This window comes from Musca autumnalis, unplaced genomic scaffold, assembly GCF_047663935.1.
Source record: "Musca autumnalis isolate F117 unplaced genomic scaffold, ASM4766393v1 scaffold_3, whole genome shotgun sequence".
Classification (NCBI taxonomy): Eukaryota; Metazoa; Arthropoda; class Insecta; order Diptera; family Muscidae; genus Musca; species Musca autumnalis.
The window spans coordinates 58,688,614-58,703,952 of record NW_027411866.1 but is presented as its reverse complement, the minus strand read 5'-3'; the positions used below and the strand labels follow the sequence as shown (position 1 = coordinate 58,703,952).

The 15,339-nt window shown below is 39.1% G+C and overlaps 1 protein-coding gene across 1 annotated transcript; it reads left to right on the top strand.

Annotated features, from left to right (window-relative positions):
• The first annotated feature begins 7,191 nt into the window (after positions 1–7,191).
• Positions 7,192–14,719, top strand: Spg7 (SPG7 matrix AAA peptidase subunit, paraplegin). The gene is made up of 8 exons (XM_073978925.1): positions 7,192–7,475; positions 7,543–7,869; positions 7,931–8,165; positions 12,783–12,916; positions 12,987–13,523; positions 13,580–14,173; positions 14,244–14,435; positions 14,511–14,719. Exons 1-8 carry the CDS (start codon positions 7,353–7,355, stop codon positions 14,658–14,660), a joined length of 2,292 nt encoding a protein of 763 aa, XP_073835026.1. The 5' UTR covers positions 7,192–7,352; the 3' UTR covers positions 14,661–14,719.
• The last annotated feature ends 620 nt before the right edge of the window (positions 14,720–15,339 follow it).

Below are 15,339 nucleotides of genomic sequence, written 5' to 3'. Positions count from 1 at the left end.
TGTGAATCCTTTAATAACATATATAATAGTATATCGTTTACTGACCCTTTAAACTTGATAATAAATGCTATTATGCGTATGTAGTGAATGCCAGACACGTATGCATGATTTGTGATTTAGTACTTCTTCATCTAACCTTATTATAATTAGTTTTAGTGTATTAATACTTGTTTACTTTTACTGTATGCCGGCTGATTTAATATGTAGCCGGTCATCCCATCATTCTACTAACCCTCCATAGTCCGGTCTATGGGGTGTACGCGTTCCGTACGATATAGGGAGGTGTCCCCCTCGGTCGGGTGGGGCGGGAAAAAGTGGCGTGGGACCGAACGAAAAAAAAAGGCTGAGCATGGGTAGAAAATCTGTAAATTTCGATTTTGTAGTGGCCGATATTATGGACGGAGTTATACTTGGTGTAGACTTCATGAGCAAAAAGCGAAGATGTACGTCGAGGAAAGGAAAAGCGGCCGTACAGCAAGGAAGGACAAGTCCGATGAAGAACAGGTGGCACTTAAGAAGGTGACCACGAAGAAAGAAGGTATAACGTTGCGATTGCTGGAAAGAAAACAACGACGTCCAGAGGAGCGAAATTCTAAAGCAGATGGCGTAGAAGGTACATCTAAATCGGTTGCCACCACTACGGAACGAGAACTGCGTCTAGTCGAGGAACAGGCTTAAGCGGGAGGCAGTGTTACCAATGCCCATATCACCGAGAGGGAACTGTGCCTATTCGGGACGAACAGGCTTAAGCGGGAGGCAATGTTACTAATGTAGGTTAGGTTATAGGATGCGCAGCTGCTGTATGGGCAGCCTCTCCACTCGGAGACCTTGAGGTCCATTGTGTTCATCCCGGATATTGAAAAACTGGTTGAAGATATTCTGGTGTGATGTGGATACGTATGTGTGACTGTGGTTGTGTATATATGAAGATTGTAGGTGATGTGGTTGTGGATGTAGGTTCTGAGCTGGTGTGTGTATGACTGTTCGGCATCTTAGTTAGTGGTGGTGATTGTTGATGGTTATGGATGTGATTTAAATGTACATTTGGATTTATATGTGCATATGTTAGAGAGAATTTGTAGATGTAGACTATGGGTGTGTAGATGAGACCATAGGTGTGGTGATGTGGTGTGAAGGTGTTGCCTGCGGATGAGAAGCAATTAGAGGTACGTCTGTAAAGGTAAGAAGAGGTTGTTGGTGATGTTGTTGACTAGATATGGAAATATGTGGTGAATATTGTTAGTATTGAGGTGGTGAAATTGGGTGAAATGTAGCTGGGATGCGTTAGACAATGCTACTGTGTAGAGGTGGTGTTTGTCGCAATCCCAGTACGTTGGAGCCATTTCAGGCCATTAGCAAGGTGAAGTAGATCGGACGGCTCTGCTTGGCTAAATGCTGTTAGTGATTGGATGATATGTACCCCCATGGTACACAGTCTTCTGGAAATGAGCATAGGACAGCGGCATAAAAGGTGCTCAATCGTCTCTATTTCTTCCTCATCCTCGCAAAGCCTACAGTAGTCGGCCATGTCTTCTTCCCATTTACTCGTCATGGATCTCGTTCTGCAATGACCCGTGATGATCCCCACTGCTAGTTTCAGGTCTGGTTTCCTCATTGAGAGCAGTGAGGTGGTTCTTGTCTTCGACGGGACTGGCCAGATTGCCCTTGATGTGCTGCAGCTGGGCAAGTTTTGCCAGTGTTGGCAGAATTTTTCTCGACCTTTTTTATTATCTCTCTCCTGAAGTGGCACAATGGTGGCTTGATGGAGTTGTCGATTTCAATATTTTGTGACTCCGATCCGCAGCGTGCCAGTTCGTCGGCTGCCTTGGGACCCAACACATCATCATAGATCCAGGGAATTGCTATAGACACCTGCTCCTGTGCCTGTTTCCATCTTAGAGCCGTCGGTATAAATCTCTATACCGTCTAGAGGTGGGCTACTAAGTGTCCAATCATCCCTATGGGGTATATGCACCTTCGCTGCCTCGAACGACATTTGTGGTGACATATAGTCACTAATGTTCCCCGAGGCCGTTGGTAGTTCGTCCGTGTTCGGAACTGAGCCATGAACCTAGCTCCTTCAGCCGAAGGGCACTCATTGCTGCCAGTTCCTGCACTACTAGGTCCAGTGGGTGTAGATCTAGTAGCACATTTAAGGCAGCTTGTGGAGTGCTCCTCATGGCACCAGTTATTAGAAGTGATGCCGCTCTTTGGACGCTGTTCAGTTTGTTTAGATATGTCGTTTTGTTCAGAGCATTCCACCACACCAGAGAGCCATAAGTAAGAATTGGGCGGACAATGGTCGTATAGATCCAATGAACGACCTTTGGTCTCAGACCCCAACTCTTACCAATGGAGTTCTTGCAGGAATATAGAGCTATTAGACCTCTCTTGGTGCGCTCCTCGACGTTCCTTTTCCACGTGAGTTGGTGGTAAAGAATGATGCCGAGGTATTTGGCTTCCGAAGAGAGTTCAAGACTAACTCCATCCAGCACTGGTAGGGTGAATGGTCTGACCTTCCTTTTATTTGTGAACAATACTAGCTCCGTTTTCGATGGGTTCACTCCGAGTCCGTTGTTAAGTGCCCATCTAGATAATTTGACTAGAGCTCCTTGCAAGAGTTCTGATAGTGTCTGTGGGAACTTCCCACTGAACATGATGACAACGTCATCTGCATACGCGATCGTCTTTATGCGCTGCCTATCAAAATCCTTGAGTATTTCATTTATCACTAGAAGCCACAGTAGTGGTGATATTACACCACCTTGAGGTGTACCTCTAGTGACCTGCTTCCGAATGGAACTTCCACCGATGCTTGAATTGATTATTCGGCTACTAAGCATGAAGGCCCCCTCTATGTCGAGAAATGCCGCTAGCGTATAGTCCGAGCCATCCATATTTCTCTCAATATGTCCAACTACCTCGATTAATGCTGTTTCCACCGATTTGCCTTTTAGGTAGGCATGTTGGGCGGAACTTAGGTCTGTGGCTGAAAACTTGGCTCTAATGCCAAGGTCCAGCAGCCTTTCTAGAGTTTTTAGTAAAAAGGAGGAAAGACTAATTGGTCTATAGTCTTTTGGAAGTGTGGGGCTTGACTTCCCCGCTTTAGGGATGTATACCACAGTCACTTCCCTCCATAGAACCGGTATGTACGATAAACACAAACAAGCCCTGAATATACGTACCAGATGTGGAATCAGTGACTCCAAGGCATTATGTAGCATTGCGGGTATGATTCTATCTGGTCCGGGTGATTTAAAGGGCTTGAAAGTGTTTATGGCCCATCTTATTTTTGGCTGACTGATGATCGCATCAATAGCACTCACATCTGCATCTACGGTGGCATGGTTTTGTATCGTTGGAACGTCAATTAGTTCTGATACATCCATGCAGTTAGGGAAGTGAGTGGTAGCAGGGAGATCTAGAGTCTCTAGGCCAGTTTTCGTCCATGTGCCGTCAGCCCGTTTAATACTACCAATGGTTTTCGGGTCCTTTGATAATACTTTACGGAATCTAGCCACGTCCTTTACTCCTTCTATCGTCTCACTAAAACAAATCCAGAATTTGCGTTTAGCCTTCTTAATTTCACTGTTGTATTTATTGAAAGATACTCCGTAGTTCTCCCAATCGGTTGACAACTTTGACTTATTTGCTTTATTATAAAGCCTCCTACTAATCTTCCTTAGATTGGCAAGATCTTTTGACCACCAGGCCGGTTGGTTTCTCCTACCAGGGTGAGTTAGTGGGCAGGAGGCCTCATAGCTATCCACCAGAACCTTTGTTACATGTTTCACAGCGTTATCAACTTCTGCGGCTGTTGTAGGATAACAGGGTACCCCCAGCATTGAAGTTGCTAACTCTGAAAACTTGTCCCAATTGGCCTTCCGTGGATTCCTATGAGACTTTAAAAAGTATCTTCCAATGATCCGAAAAGGAGCAATCTTCGGATACCTTCCAGTCAGTGATGTGGGAATCGTCTTTGTTTACGAGGGTTATATCAATAACTTCCTCCCTTATACTGTTTTGGAAAGTACTTTCATTTCCCCTGTTGCATATTCTCATGTTATGTTTTAAGATAAATTCGAAAATGGACTCACCCCGTGCATTCGTGTCGCTGCTACCCCTGTGGAAGTGATGGGCGTTGGCATCGCACCCCAAGATAATGAGGCAGGTGCTACCCATCTCTTCAACAAGTCTCTCCACGTGTTGGCCGGGTGGGTCAGGGCTCTCATATGGCATGTAAATTGACGCAAAGATGGTAGATTTTTGTGACACATCTTGCATTTTTACAGCCGTTGTATCTCCTGCGCTGAAATTACAGAGATACATTAAATTCAAATTCTTCTTTACAACTATACAGGTTCTTACCTCGTCTCCGTTGGATGTGGCGAAGATAGTATAGTTGCTACCGCTTAGCCCAGCAACCTTATTTTTATATAAATAGGGTTAATGGACTAAAGCGATATCAACTTCCTACTTTGAGAGGGAGAGTAGAAGTTCAGAAGCAGCCGCTTTGCAGTGATGCAGACTAATCTGCATAATGCGAAGCGGCTGCTGCCGTCGTTCCTTTACTGTCTTTGACCTAGACGGAATCTTATCCATCCTAGGCCAAAGTGCAGTTTCCCCTTTCGAGCCCGCAGGTATTCCTGGCCTTGTGTGTCAATTGACACCCTTATCGCCATACCCTCACCCTCCGGACTATGGCTGATGAGCTTCCATGAGCTGGTCTGGAGGTTAGGGTTCTGTCTGGCAAGTATTGTCAGAATCCTTGTTGGGTCCACCGCAGGCGGGGGTACCCACGCCGACAATACTTTTCTTCTGGGAATCTCGTCTACACCCACAGCCGTCATTTGGCAGCCCTCCCAGAGTTCACCAAGGCCGTCTATTGTGTTAACAAGGAAATTTAAGGATTCCTTGTTCTCACAACAGACGATCCTGATGCCTCTGAAAGGAGCTGCACTGCCGAATTGTGTGTGCTTGGGAGGCTCCCCTTCGCCAGCAAACACTATCTCACGCAGCTGATTTTCAATCAGCCGCCAGTGCTTGTCGTTGATCCTGCATTCAGGATCCGCTCTGTCGATGACCCCTACGCGCAATTCATCTGGCACAAGCGGTCTAACAGTCCTTCTATTCCCCGTCCCGCTACTCTTGGGAGGAGAGCTAGGAGTCACCTTGTGACTTAAGTTGGCCTTAGAGGTTGCCTTAGTATTGGTGGACTTCTCGCTCTCGTTCCCTTGGTAACGGACAGAGGAGGTGGATGGCTTGGAGTCCTGTCCTGGGATGGGTCTTTTGGCCTTAGGGTGTGGTTCCTCCGTAGATCTAACCCTCTTCACCGGATTTCTCGATGAAGAGGGGTTGGAAGATGCCACACTCGTAGGTATAGATTCCGTCGTCGGGACAGGCATCCCAGTTCCCTCCTCCTCTGAGTTTTGGGGCTTCTTACTTAGGAATTCAGGCTTTCCTGGAGGCTGAATCAAGTCACCATCACTCTTGATTTGACCTTTACAGGTAGTGGGAGTGGATGATGACGTTGACATCAGTATCTTGTCGACCATCTGGATAAGGAAGAGCCTATCGATCTCAGGATTTCTCCTGGGTAGGTGAGGGTACTTCTTTTCGAATTTGCTCACCACCCTGAGATTAATCCTGATTAACTTGCAGTCCCTTACCGAGATGGCCGAAGATTCCATGCACTTCCTAAGATAGTTTAAGGACCTCCGATAAGCCCCTTTTCCTTCGTCAGTCGACCTGCTGTGTTGCCTGGGGTAGTGGGGACTTTGTCGTCCAAAGCCTTGGTCGTTGTTACGAATGTAACTGATAGGTTTAAGTTAATTTAGTTCAATTTCCGTTAATTTAAAAATTTGAATTGTAACGTAAAGTTTTATTACGCAGTTACTTTATTTAAGCAACAACAACTACCATGTAGAATTCTCTTCATCGTTCTAGCTCTTACTTTACCTTTTATTAATGTGCTTTTGTTTGTTCTCCATAATCATGTAATTATCGTTTAGTTTGTTACTTCTTTATTTCTTGCATTTGTTTGTTGTTGTAATTACGTTATTACTGTGCTTGTCGTCCAATTGGATTCTCGACCAAGGAGATTTTGGGATATAAATACAGTTGGAACTAGCAATGACGAGTTAGTTGTGTTTTAAGCCTTGAACTGAACAGATCGATTAAAGAAGTGCTGCGTGCTAACTAGATACAAACTGCGTGCTTAGGGGTACTTTACACGATATGTTTTTTGCATATGAGTTGTCACTTCTCCCATACAAAGTGTATATGCAAAGTGACAACTCATATGTAAAAAACATATCGTGTAAAGTACCCATTAGTAATTAAAGTCGGTTCCGAAGAAGTGTAATAAATGGCCTGTTCCCGTACTTTATAAAGTGGTAAAAGTCGTAAAAGTTGTAAAAGTCGTAAACGATTTTCATATAAATTTTGTGTACGGGAACGCAAAATGTGTAAAAGTGGTAAAAATTGTAAAAACTTTTTTGTTCTGGAACAGAGCAAAAGTAAATAAAGCATTGTAGAAACGTAATCTAAAACGAACCCTGTTTTATTTGGTACAAATCGTACTGGGGAATAAAACAACGTCTACACGGAGATTAGTCAAACCTAATTCCGTAACAATACAAAGAACTTTATTATATAAACACAAATTAAAAAAAGCTTCCATTAAATTCAATCACCTGTGAGTATACTTTCTCCGTTCTCCAATTAATCCAAGCGCATCTTATTTTGCTTCATCATCCTAAAGGTTTTTTTATGTTGACATCCCATCACTAGTTCAGCTTTCGACATGGAATCCACTCCATTAAAAATTTCCGTCTCGTGAATTACCGAAAAAATGTTCGCAAATTTAGTTTGTATTACACTCTTGTTTCTCGTTTCTCTTTTGAAGAAATCATGTCGGCAGGGGTGGGTAGGGATCAACCAACTGGTTTTGTTTTGTAGGGATTTCTAAAGCAACTGCTTACAAAATGTATACAACGGAGTGCATTTTTTATAACTCCGTGTGGACTACATCGAAGGGTGTAGTGAAATCATAACTCCACACGAACAACTTCCAATTTTTTTTCTGGGTTAGTAAATCAGATTTGTATTTGAAGACAAACTGTCTGGTGTAAACGCCTAGTCATGTTAACGGTAAAAAACGAAAGCAAACGCAATCATTTAGGTAAACATGTTGGTCGTACTTCTATACGTTGTGAATGTCGCCATACGCTTATTAATATTTTAGGGAAAGCAATGGAAATGAAACTATCAGCTGACGAACTATTGGCAAAAAGTTGTGAAATTTATTTATAGGGTTATCGGCGTTTTATACTCTATTATGTGTTGAAGTTATGTGGAAAACTAAAACTTTGCAGAATATACGGAATATAAATGGTCTTGTAAGTAGGAGTAATTATTTACAATTGCCTCCATGCAGACCCAAATATTTATCCACATTACTGACTGCTAAAAAGGTAAGGTTAAGCTAAAATGGTTGGTAATAACTATTCTGATCTTATTGTTGTTATTGTGGGTCATTAGTTCAAGCAGTTCGAGTTGGAATATAAAGCGGTAGTTGGCTTGTTATCCAGATCTCTAGGGATTAGTCCCCAGAATGTACGTCAATTCCATCTAACTCTTTGGTCAAATTCTAAAACTAATCCTAGTAAAAAAGATGGAGGCAAACCAGAAGAAAGCAACAGCAGTGGCGGTGGTGGATCTTCTGGGAGTGGATCAAATGGGAACAAAAACGACAACGACGATAAAGTTAAGTCTGTGCTGACCAAAACAGTTATGTGGATGTTTACTATCTACATGTTTGTGGCATTCATTTCATTAATATTGTCACCGCGCACTGACCGTCCAGAGGTGTGTTGTACATTTGCCCTTGTTGGTGACATTTTCAAAATAATCAAAATTTTTTTTTTAGGGATCAACACGATATGTTTCATGGAATGAATTTGTACATCATATGTTGGCTGCCGGTGAGGTGAAAGAACTTATCATTCGTCCAGATATGGAAATGGTAACTATAATTCTTCACGATGGCGCCATAGTCAAGGGTCGAAAGGTTTCATCCACAATCTTTCATATGTCAGTTGCTGATGTCTCAAAATTTGAAGAGAAACTTCGTGACGTAGAAAAACGTTTGGGCATTTCTGATGGTAAGTTAAATTTGAAAGTTATGCGTGTACAAAAGTGGATAATTTTGGAAGGAGCAAGATGAGTATAGTATAGCGGCTGAACTTGATTTTTATATACAACGGTTTCTATAATAAAAATATGTAGCGTGTATCAAAAATGTAACTTTTTAAAAAAATATGTAAAAGGCAAAATACTTCTTTGAGGTAAAATAGTTGGTGTTGTTATAGATTTTTGTCAATATCTAGAAGACAATTACGCTTTTCGCAGCGGTTCTTGCACATATTTGATCCGAAATCGTAACGATATCTTAACGAAAGTTGTATGAAGTGGTTGACATAATTTCGGAACGAAATGTCGGAGCGACATCAGTAGTGCGATTCTCTAAATCATTTTTTTGAGTAACCGACAAAAATCGGTTAAATTAAAAAGCAAAATTATGAATGAAAAGTTCAAATAAAAGTTGACAACACTCTTGCTATCGGTAGACCTTTCCGATTGCTTTTTATTTGTCGCTAACTTACCGAGAATCGTCTGTAATTACCCAAATTATAAGCATTTTAATTTTAACGACAATTGTCGGTAACTCAAAAAATGAGTTAGAGAATCGAACTACAGATCGATTTCGGTCCGATTTCGTAACGAAATCTGAAGAAAATGGAAATTCGGAAAGGAAATGTCTTTCCCACATTCGTTCCGAAATCGGTACAAAATCTGAACTATTTCCTCTGCGAAAAAATCGTTTAGAAATCAGAACGAAATCTGAATGACTTTGTTTCCGAAATTGTTCAGACGTGTCGGACATCAGACATTTGGTTTGCTGGGTATCCACAAACATCCCAGCAAAATTTGACGGAAGGGGTTCTTTGCGATGACGTGATTTCATGTCATCTTTTGCATTGGTTCAAAGGAAGTCGTGGAAGATCCGATCTTTTCATTAGGATTTGAACCAATGCAAAGGAAGTCGTGAAAGATCCCATCTTTTCATCAGCATTTGTACCCATTCCATCGATCCAATAGAGATGATGTTTGTGTTTTTATTTACACACCTGTTTATTTTCATTTTGGTATGTTCCAGTACTGCAAAAATCTACTAATTTTTACTATTTTTTCCGATAACATAAAGGAAAAATTGTTATCGTAGTAAAAATAAGTAGATTCTTGCAGTTTCTGGAACAGACCAAAGTTGTTAGAACTGTCGGCATATCAAACAACTAAAACTTCTAAACAATTGGTATTATATGAAGTCCCAACCATCGAGCTAAAAATAGAATCGGACTGCACACATTGCTATTTTAAAAGTTCCCTTGTCTGTTCTAAATCTGACATAGAATGAAATCAATCAAATCTTGCTTCTTGGAATTTGAAAAAAAAGTCCGAAACGAAAAGGAACAAGAATCTGAAAATAAAGAAGAAACTACTTTTGGAAAGAAACAATTAAAAATAAATTAATTAAGCATAAATGGTATTTTCCATAAAAAGTCTCTCCTCCCCGTTCGTTACATTTTGTTCATAGAGATCCCTAAAGCAAGCCGGGTTGTAGATCTCTACATATTTCCGTCACTAAACAAAAGAGTATAAATTACCAAAATGTTATAAAATAACAAAATTATAAAATAAAAGTAATTTACGAAATAAAAATACTTAAAGGAGTGCATTTGGAGTCCATGTCGAAATCTGAACTGGTGATGGGAAGATAATTGAAAAAACCTTTTGTAAGATGAAAGAATATCAGTTGCGGAGAACGGAGGAAGTAATCTTTTGCGTTGCAGCGGTGGTGATTACATTGCAATTTTGGATGTAAACTTTTGAAAAGCTAAACTGATAAATTAATTGTAGTTATTTCATGAATTCGTTTTAATTAATAAAGAGTTTTGTTTTTCATGAAAACCATATTTCAATACAGCATTTCCATTTTCCAAACAATACATGAAAATTTCATGCCAAGGGGTTGGTGAAAATGACATGTCAAATCATTGGTGGAAATGACATGCCAAAGCATTGGTGGAAATGACATGTCAACGCATTGGTTAAAATGACATGCTTAGGATCCAGAAAAGAACGTCATCTTTTGGGGTCCACGCTCATATAAAATTCATCGATGAAGATGCTAAAAAGATGACATGCTAGATCACTTGCACCCATGATTGAATGTCATCTTTGGCATCGAACATTTTGCTGGGATACTACATACAAATATTCCACTTTTTGGCCACTAATTTAATCTTTTTCTTTTAAATTTTCTAAAGGGGCAAAATACTTAATTGTCTCACTGTAATTATTTTGGATAAACGCCTTGCCTTGAACGAAATTTAAAACTTACTCCTATAGGCAGATTCAAAGCTCGTCTGTACTGTCAGAAATGTTTGCAATATTGATTTTATGCCCAAAGTCTGTCATACCTTCTTTTATGAGCTTCTGAAGCCTATATCTCCTATTCCCATATACGACTTATTGGCGTAATACCTATTATATCTTTGGCATCTTGACTACAATTCCAAATTCCCTAATAACAATTTTCTCCAAAGTATCCCACAAGGGAAAAGGTTAGCCTCTCCCTTATCAATGATATGTGATTTTTTCCTGTTGCATAATTTGAAAGAGTTCCAAACATTGTAATAATTTATATAGTGGTAGTACTCTAGAAGTTGTACCAATTGAACTACAGTTGCGTTCAAAATAATAGGAGCGCCCATACAAAAAAAGAAATATATCAAGAAATATGGTTAAACTTGCCCATTTTGGTTTATTTTAAATTTGTTTAACATTGTTGACATCCCAACAGTTAATTCATCAGCAGAAATGTGACAATCTGCTTTAAATTATTTACTGTTTACACTAACATTATAAATCGTGTTTAAAGTTTTTGTTCAAAATAATAGGAGTGTGGAAGAAAAAGGACGATAAAAATAGTTTTTGTTGAGTTTAGGATCAAAATTGTCAATATTTTAGTTAACAGTAGTAAATCCAATGGATTTTATGAGATTTGATTGTTGTTTGAAAACAAAAGTCCTTTGGAGATAGCCAAAAAACAGGCGATTGTCCTTGCAGAAATTTTTTACATAAATTGAGCACTTATTGGGCAACTCAATGGATTTTGTAGACAAAAGCTTTAACGATTAGATTTGTTTGATGCTATGGATGTTATCTCTAACAATATATAATGATTGGTATCCCATAAATTTGTGTATTTAAATCCTTGATCCAAGTTTAAGCCAGTTTACATTAGGCCTTAAGTTAAGGATCGGCCAAAAAAAGCGTATCTATAAGGAATTTATTCCCCAACCAAATAGTATTTGGAAGTCCTTAGGGTGCTAACCTTGTGTATGCAATCAATTTCGCTTCTATTCAAAAAATGTTTAAAACGTGAACGGTTGAAATGTACTTTGAACCATTTAGTGATAGGCAGGCTGGGATTGCACTATGGTTGGTATACGCCGTAATATATTTTTCAATATAAACTTACGTTTTTCAATCAAAAATACTTCATTTAGGTTAGTTTCATTAGAAAACTGTTTATTATACGATGCAAAACCTAATAAAAATAATCTTAGGCCAACTTCAAAAGTTTGTCTTTAAAGTTTCCTTCTCAACAAAGCGTTTTGAAAAATGCCTCATATGTGCCAATAATCCAATTATTCAAAAATGAACCATATAATCAATTCTGCGTGCAGTTAAGATGCTAAGGACCTCAAAACATCACTTGTTTGAGAAATTAATGCCTTATAGATACGCTTTTTTAACCAATCCTTACGTAAAGAGTTAATGCAAACCGGCTTTAACTTGGCTTAAGGATCAAAATACACGAATTTGCGGGAAACCGATCATTATATATTGTTCGAGATAACAGCCAGAGCATCAAAAAACTCTAACCACTAAAGTTCTGTCTACAAAATCGATTGAGTTACCCAATAAGTGCTCAATTTATGGAAAAAATCGCTGCAAGGACAATCACCTGTTTTTAGGCTACCTCCAAATAACTTTTGTTTTCAAACAGCCATCAAATCTCATAAAATCTGTTGGATTCACTACTGTCAACTAAAATATAGACAAATTTGATCTTAAACTCAACTAAAAATATTTGTATTGTCCTTTTTCTTCCGCACTCCTATTTTTTTGAACAACAAATTTGAAGGCGATTTATAATGTTGGTGTAAACAGTAAATAATTTAAAACGGATTACCACATTTCTGCCGATGAATTAACTGTTGGGATGTCTACAATGTTAAATAAAATCAAAATAAATCAAAATGGGTAAGTTTAACCATGTTTATTCGACCATTCCCTTGGTGTGAATGAGCACTCCTATTATTTTGAACACAGCTGTATATTGAACGACCTAGTTCAGTACCTCGTTTCACTGTTTAGTTTGTATGACGTTACTCATACGTTTTTGAACTAGGACCGTGAACTAGGTCGTTCAATTGCCCTACTTATAATACTCAGAAATGTCGCTACCATTACTACGGGTTATTAACTCCTGACTATATGACTTTGCTTTAGGATGTAGTAGATATATACATAAGAATTTATAGTAATATGTAGTTGTTGTACTTTGCTGCGGAAATTCTTAGGATCATGTAAAAAAATATATTATAGAAAATAATATATATGTATTTGTTCTTTGTTCACATTTGCAGGTGTTCCTGTAACGTATGACAGACAAAGTGACGTCACCGGTCGAATATTGCTACTGTTGCTATTTGTCGGCCTTCTGATGGCTCTTTCTTCTAGAATGAAGGGCATGAAAAGTCCCTTGAGCATGGACTCATTTGTAAGTGCAATTTAACAAATACAATTACATGTACTTCCTTATATGTAATTTTCTTTACCAAAATTTACAGACTCAAATGGGTCGGGCAAAGTTCACATTGGTCGACCCATTCGAAGGTGGGCGTGGTGTACTCTTTAAAGATGTCGCCGGTTTGCAAGAAGCCAAACAAGAAGTTAAGGAATTTGTAGACTATTTGAAAGAACCTCAGAAATACCAACGTCTGGGAGCAAAAGTTCCAAAAGGTGCTTTGTTACTTGGACCACCGGGTTGCGGAAAGACATTATTGGCCAAAGCTGTGGCCACTGAAGCCCAGGTTCCCTTTTTAAGCATGAATGGATCGGAGTTTATTGAAATGATTGGAGGTTTGGGTGCGGCTCGTGTTAGAGACTTATTTAAAGAGGGCAGAAAGAGATCTCCTTGTATTATTTATATTGATGAAATTGACGCTATTGGAAGACAACGTTCGGGAACAGAAGGTTTCAGTCAAGGCAGTTCGGGAGAATCCGAACAAACATTAAATCAACTACTTGTGGAAATGGATGGCATGGCATCAAAAGAAGGTGTTCTTATGTTGGCCAGTACAAATCGTGCTGATGTTCTAGATAAGGTAAGAAAGGAATTTTTGACAGATTTTCTTTTTAAATTTATGAACTTACGGTTTAGGCCCTCTTGCGCCCAGGACGTTTTGATCGTCATATACTTATCGATTTGCCAAATCTGGAAGAAAGAAAACAAATTTTCGAAAAACATTTATCATCCGTTCAGTTAGAAGAGGAGCCAGCGAAGTATTCCCATCGTCTAGCTCGTCTAACACCAGGTTTCTCTGGTGCTGACATAGCCAATGTTTGTAACGAAGCAGCACTCCACGCCGCACGAAACAGCCAGGATAAAGTTACAACGAAGAACTTGGAATACGCTGTTGAGCGTTTAGTGGGTGGTACTGAAAAACGATCACACGCACTTTCTCCAGTAGAGCGTAAAGTAATTGCATACCACGAATCTGGACATGCTCTTGTTGGTTGGCTACTGCCCAAAAGTGACGTACTATTAAAGGTAACAATAGTTCCTCGCACTAGTTTGGCTTTGGGCTTTGCTCAATACACGCCCAGTGAACAACAGTTATATTCGAAAGAGGAACTGTTAGACAAAATGTGCATGGCATTGGGAGGTCGAGCAGCTGAAGATTTGACATTTGGTCGCATAACAACTGGAGCTCAAAACGATTTGGAGAAAGTAACTAAAATGGCGTATGCTCAGGTAATTGCAAATATCTTAATTGGAAGTAATTATGACTTTCTACATTTCAAAAATACATTTTAAATATCAGGTGAAGAAGTTTGGTATGAATGAGAAAATTGGCCCCATGTATATACAAGATCCTGAAGAAACGGGTACCTATTATAAACCCTATTCCAAGGCCCTTGATAATATTGTGGATATGGAAGCTAGGACAATTATAGCCAATGCATACGAAAAAACCCAGAAAATATTAAGAGACAACAGCGATAAATTGCAAAAGGTATGAATTTCATATTTTAAATAGCTATTATTTTACATGTGTCAATTAAATGTCAAATGTATGTTTACATTTTAGTTGGCTGAGGCTTTACTAGAAAAAGAAACTCTTAATTATGATGAGGTTGTCAATTTGATTGGCCCACCTGCTTATGATGCCACCAACCGTACCATCGAACCAGTTGAGTTTGAGCAAACCCTTAAAAACCTCAGCGACGATAAGAAATAGATGTATTTGTTGTTATTTTATTTTTTTGTGAAATAAATTTATTAAATTTAAGAAAAAAACATCAATTCTTATTGGTTTTGAACGTGTGACATAAAGATAGCAATATCTTGAAATCGATGATATGATAAATTCGATTGCATAATATCCCAGCAAAATGTTCGATGCCAAAGATGACATTCAATCATGGGTGCAAGTGATCTAGCATGTCATCTTTTTAGCATCTTCATCGATGAATTTTATATGAGCGTGGACCCCAAAAGATGACGTTCTTTTCTGGATCCTAAGCATGTCATTTTAACCAATGCGTTGACATGTCATTTCCACCAATGCTTTGGCATGTCATTTCCACCAATGATTTGACATGTCATTTTCACCAACCCCTTGGCATGAAATTTTCATGTATTGTTTGGAAAATGGAAATGCTGTATTGAAATATGGTTTTCATGAAAAACAAAACTCTTTATTAATTAAAACGAATTCATGAAATAACTACAATTAATTTATCAGTTTAGCTTTTCAAAAGTTTACATCCAAAATTGCAATGTAATCACCACCGCTGCAACGCAAAAGATTACTTCCTCCGTTCTCCGCAACTGATATTCTTTCATCTTACAAAAGGTTTTTTCAATTATCTTCCCATCACCAGTTCAGATTTCGACATGGACTCCAAATGCACTCC

Bases quoted from the DNA above. Each gene is read 5' to 3' on its own strand.
- Spg7 (XM_073978925.1), top strand. From the start codon at position 7,353: ATGTGGAAAACTAAAACTTTGCAGAATATACGGAATATAAATGGTCTT. The intron at 14,174-14,243 runs GTAATTGCAAAT...TTTAAATATCAG, and splicing joins CTAAAATGGCGTATGCTCAG to GTGAAGAAGTTTGGTATGAA. The intron at 14,436-14,510 runs GTATGAATTTCA...TTTACATTTTAG, and splicing joins ACAGCGATAAATTGCAAAAG to TTGGCTGAGGCTTTACTAGA.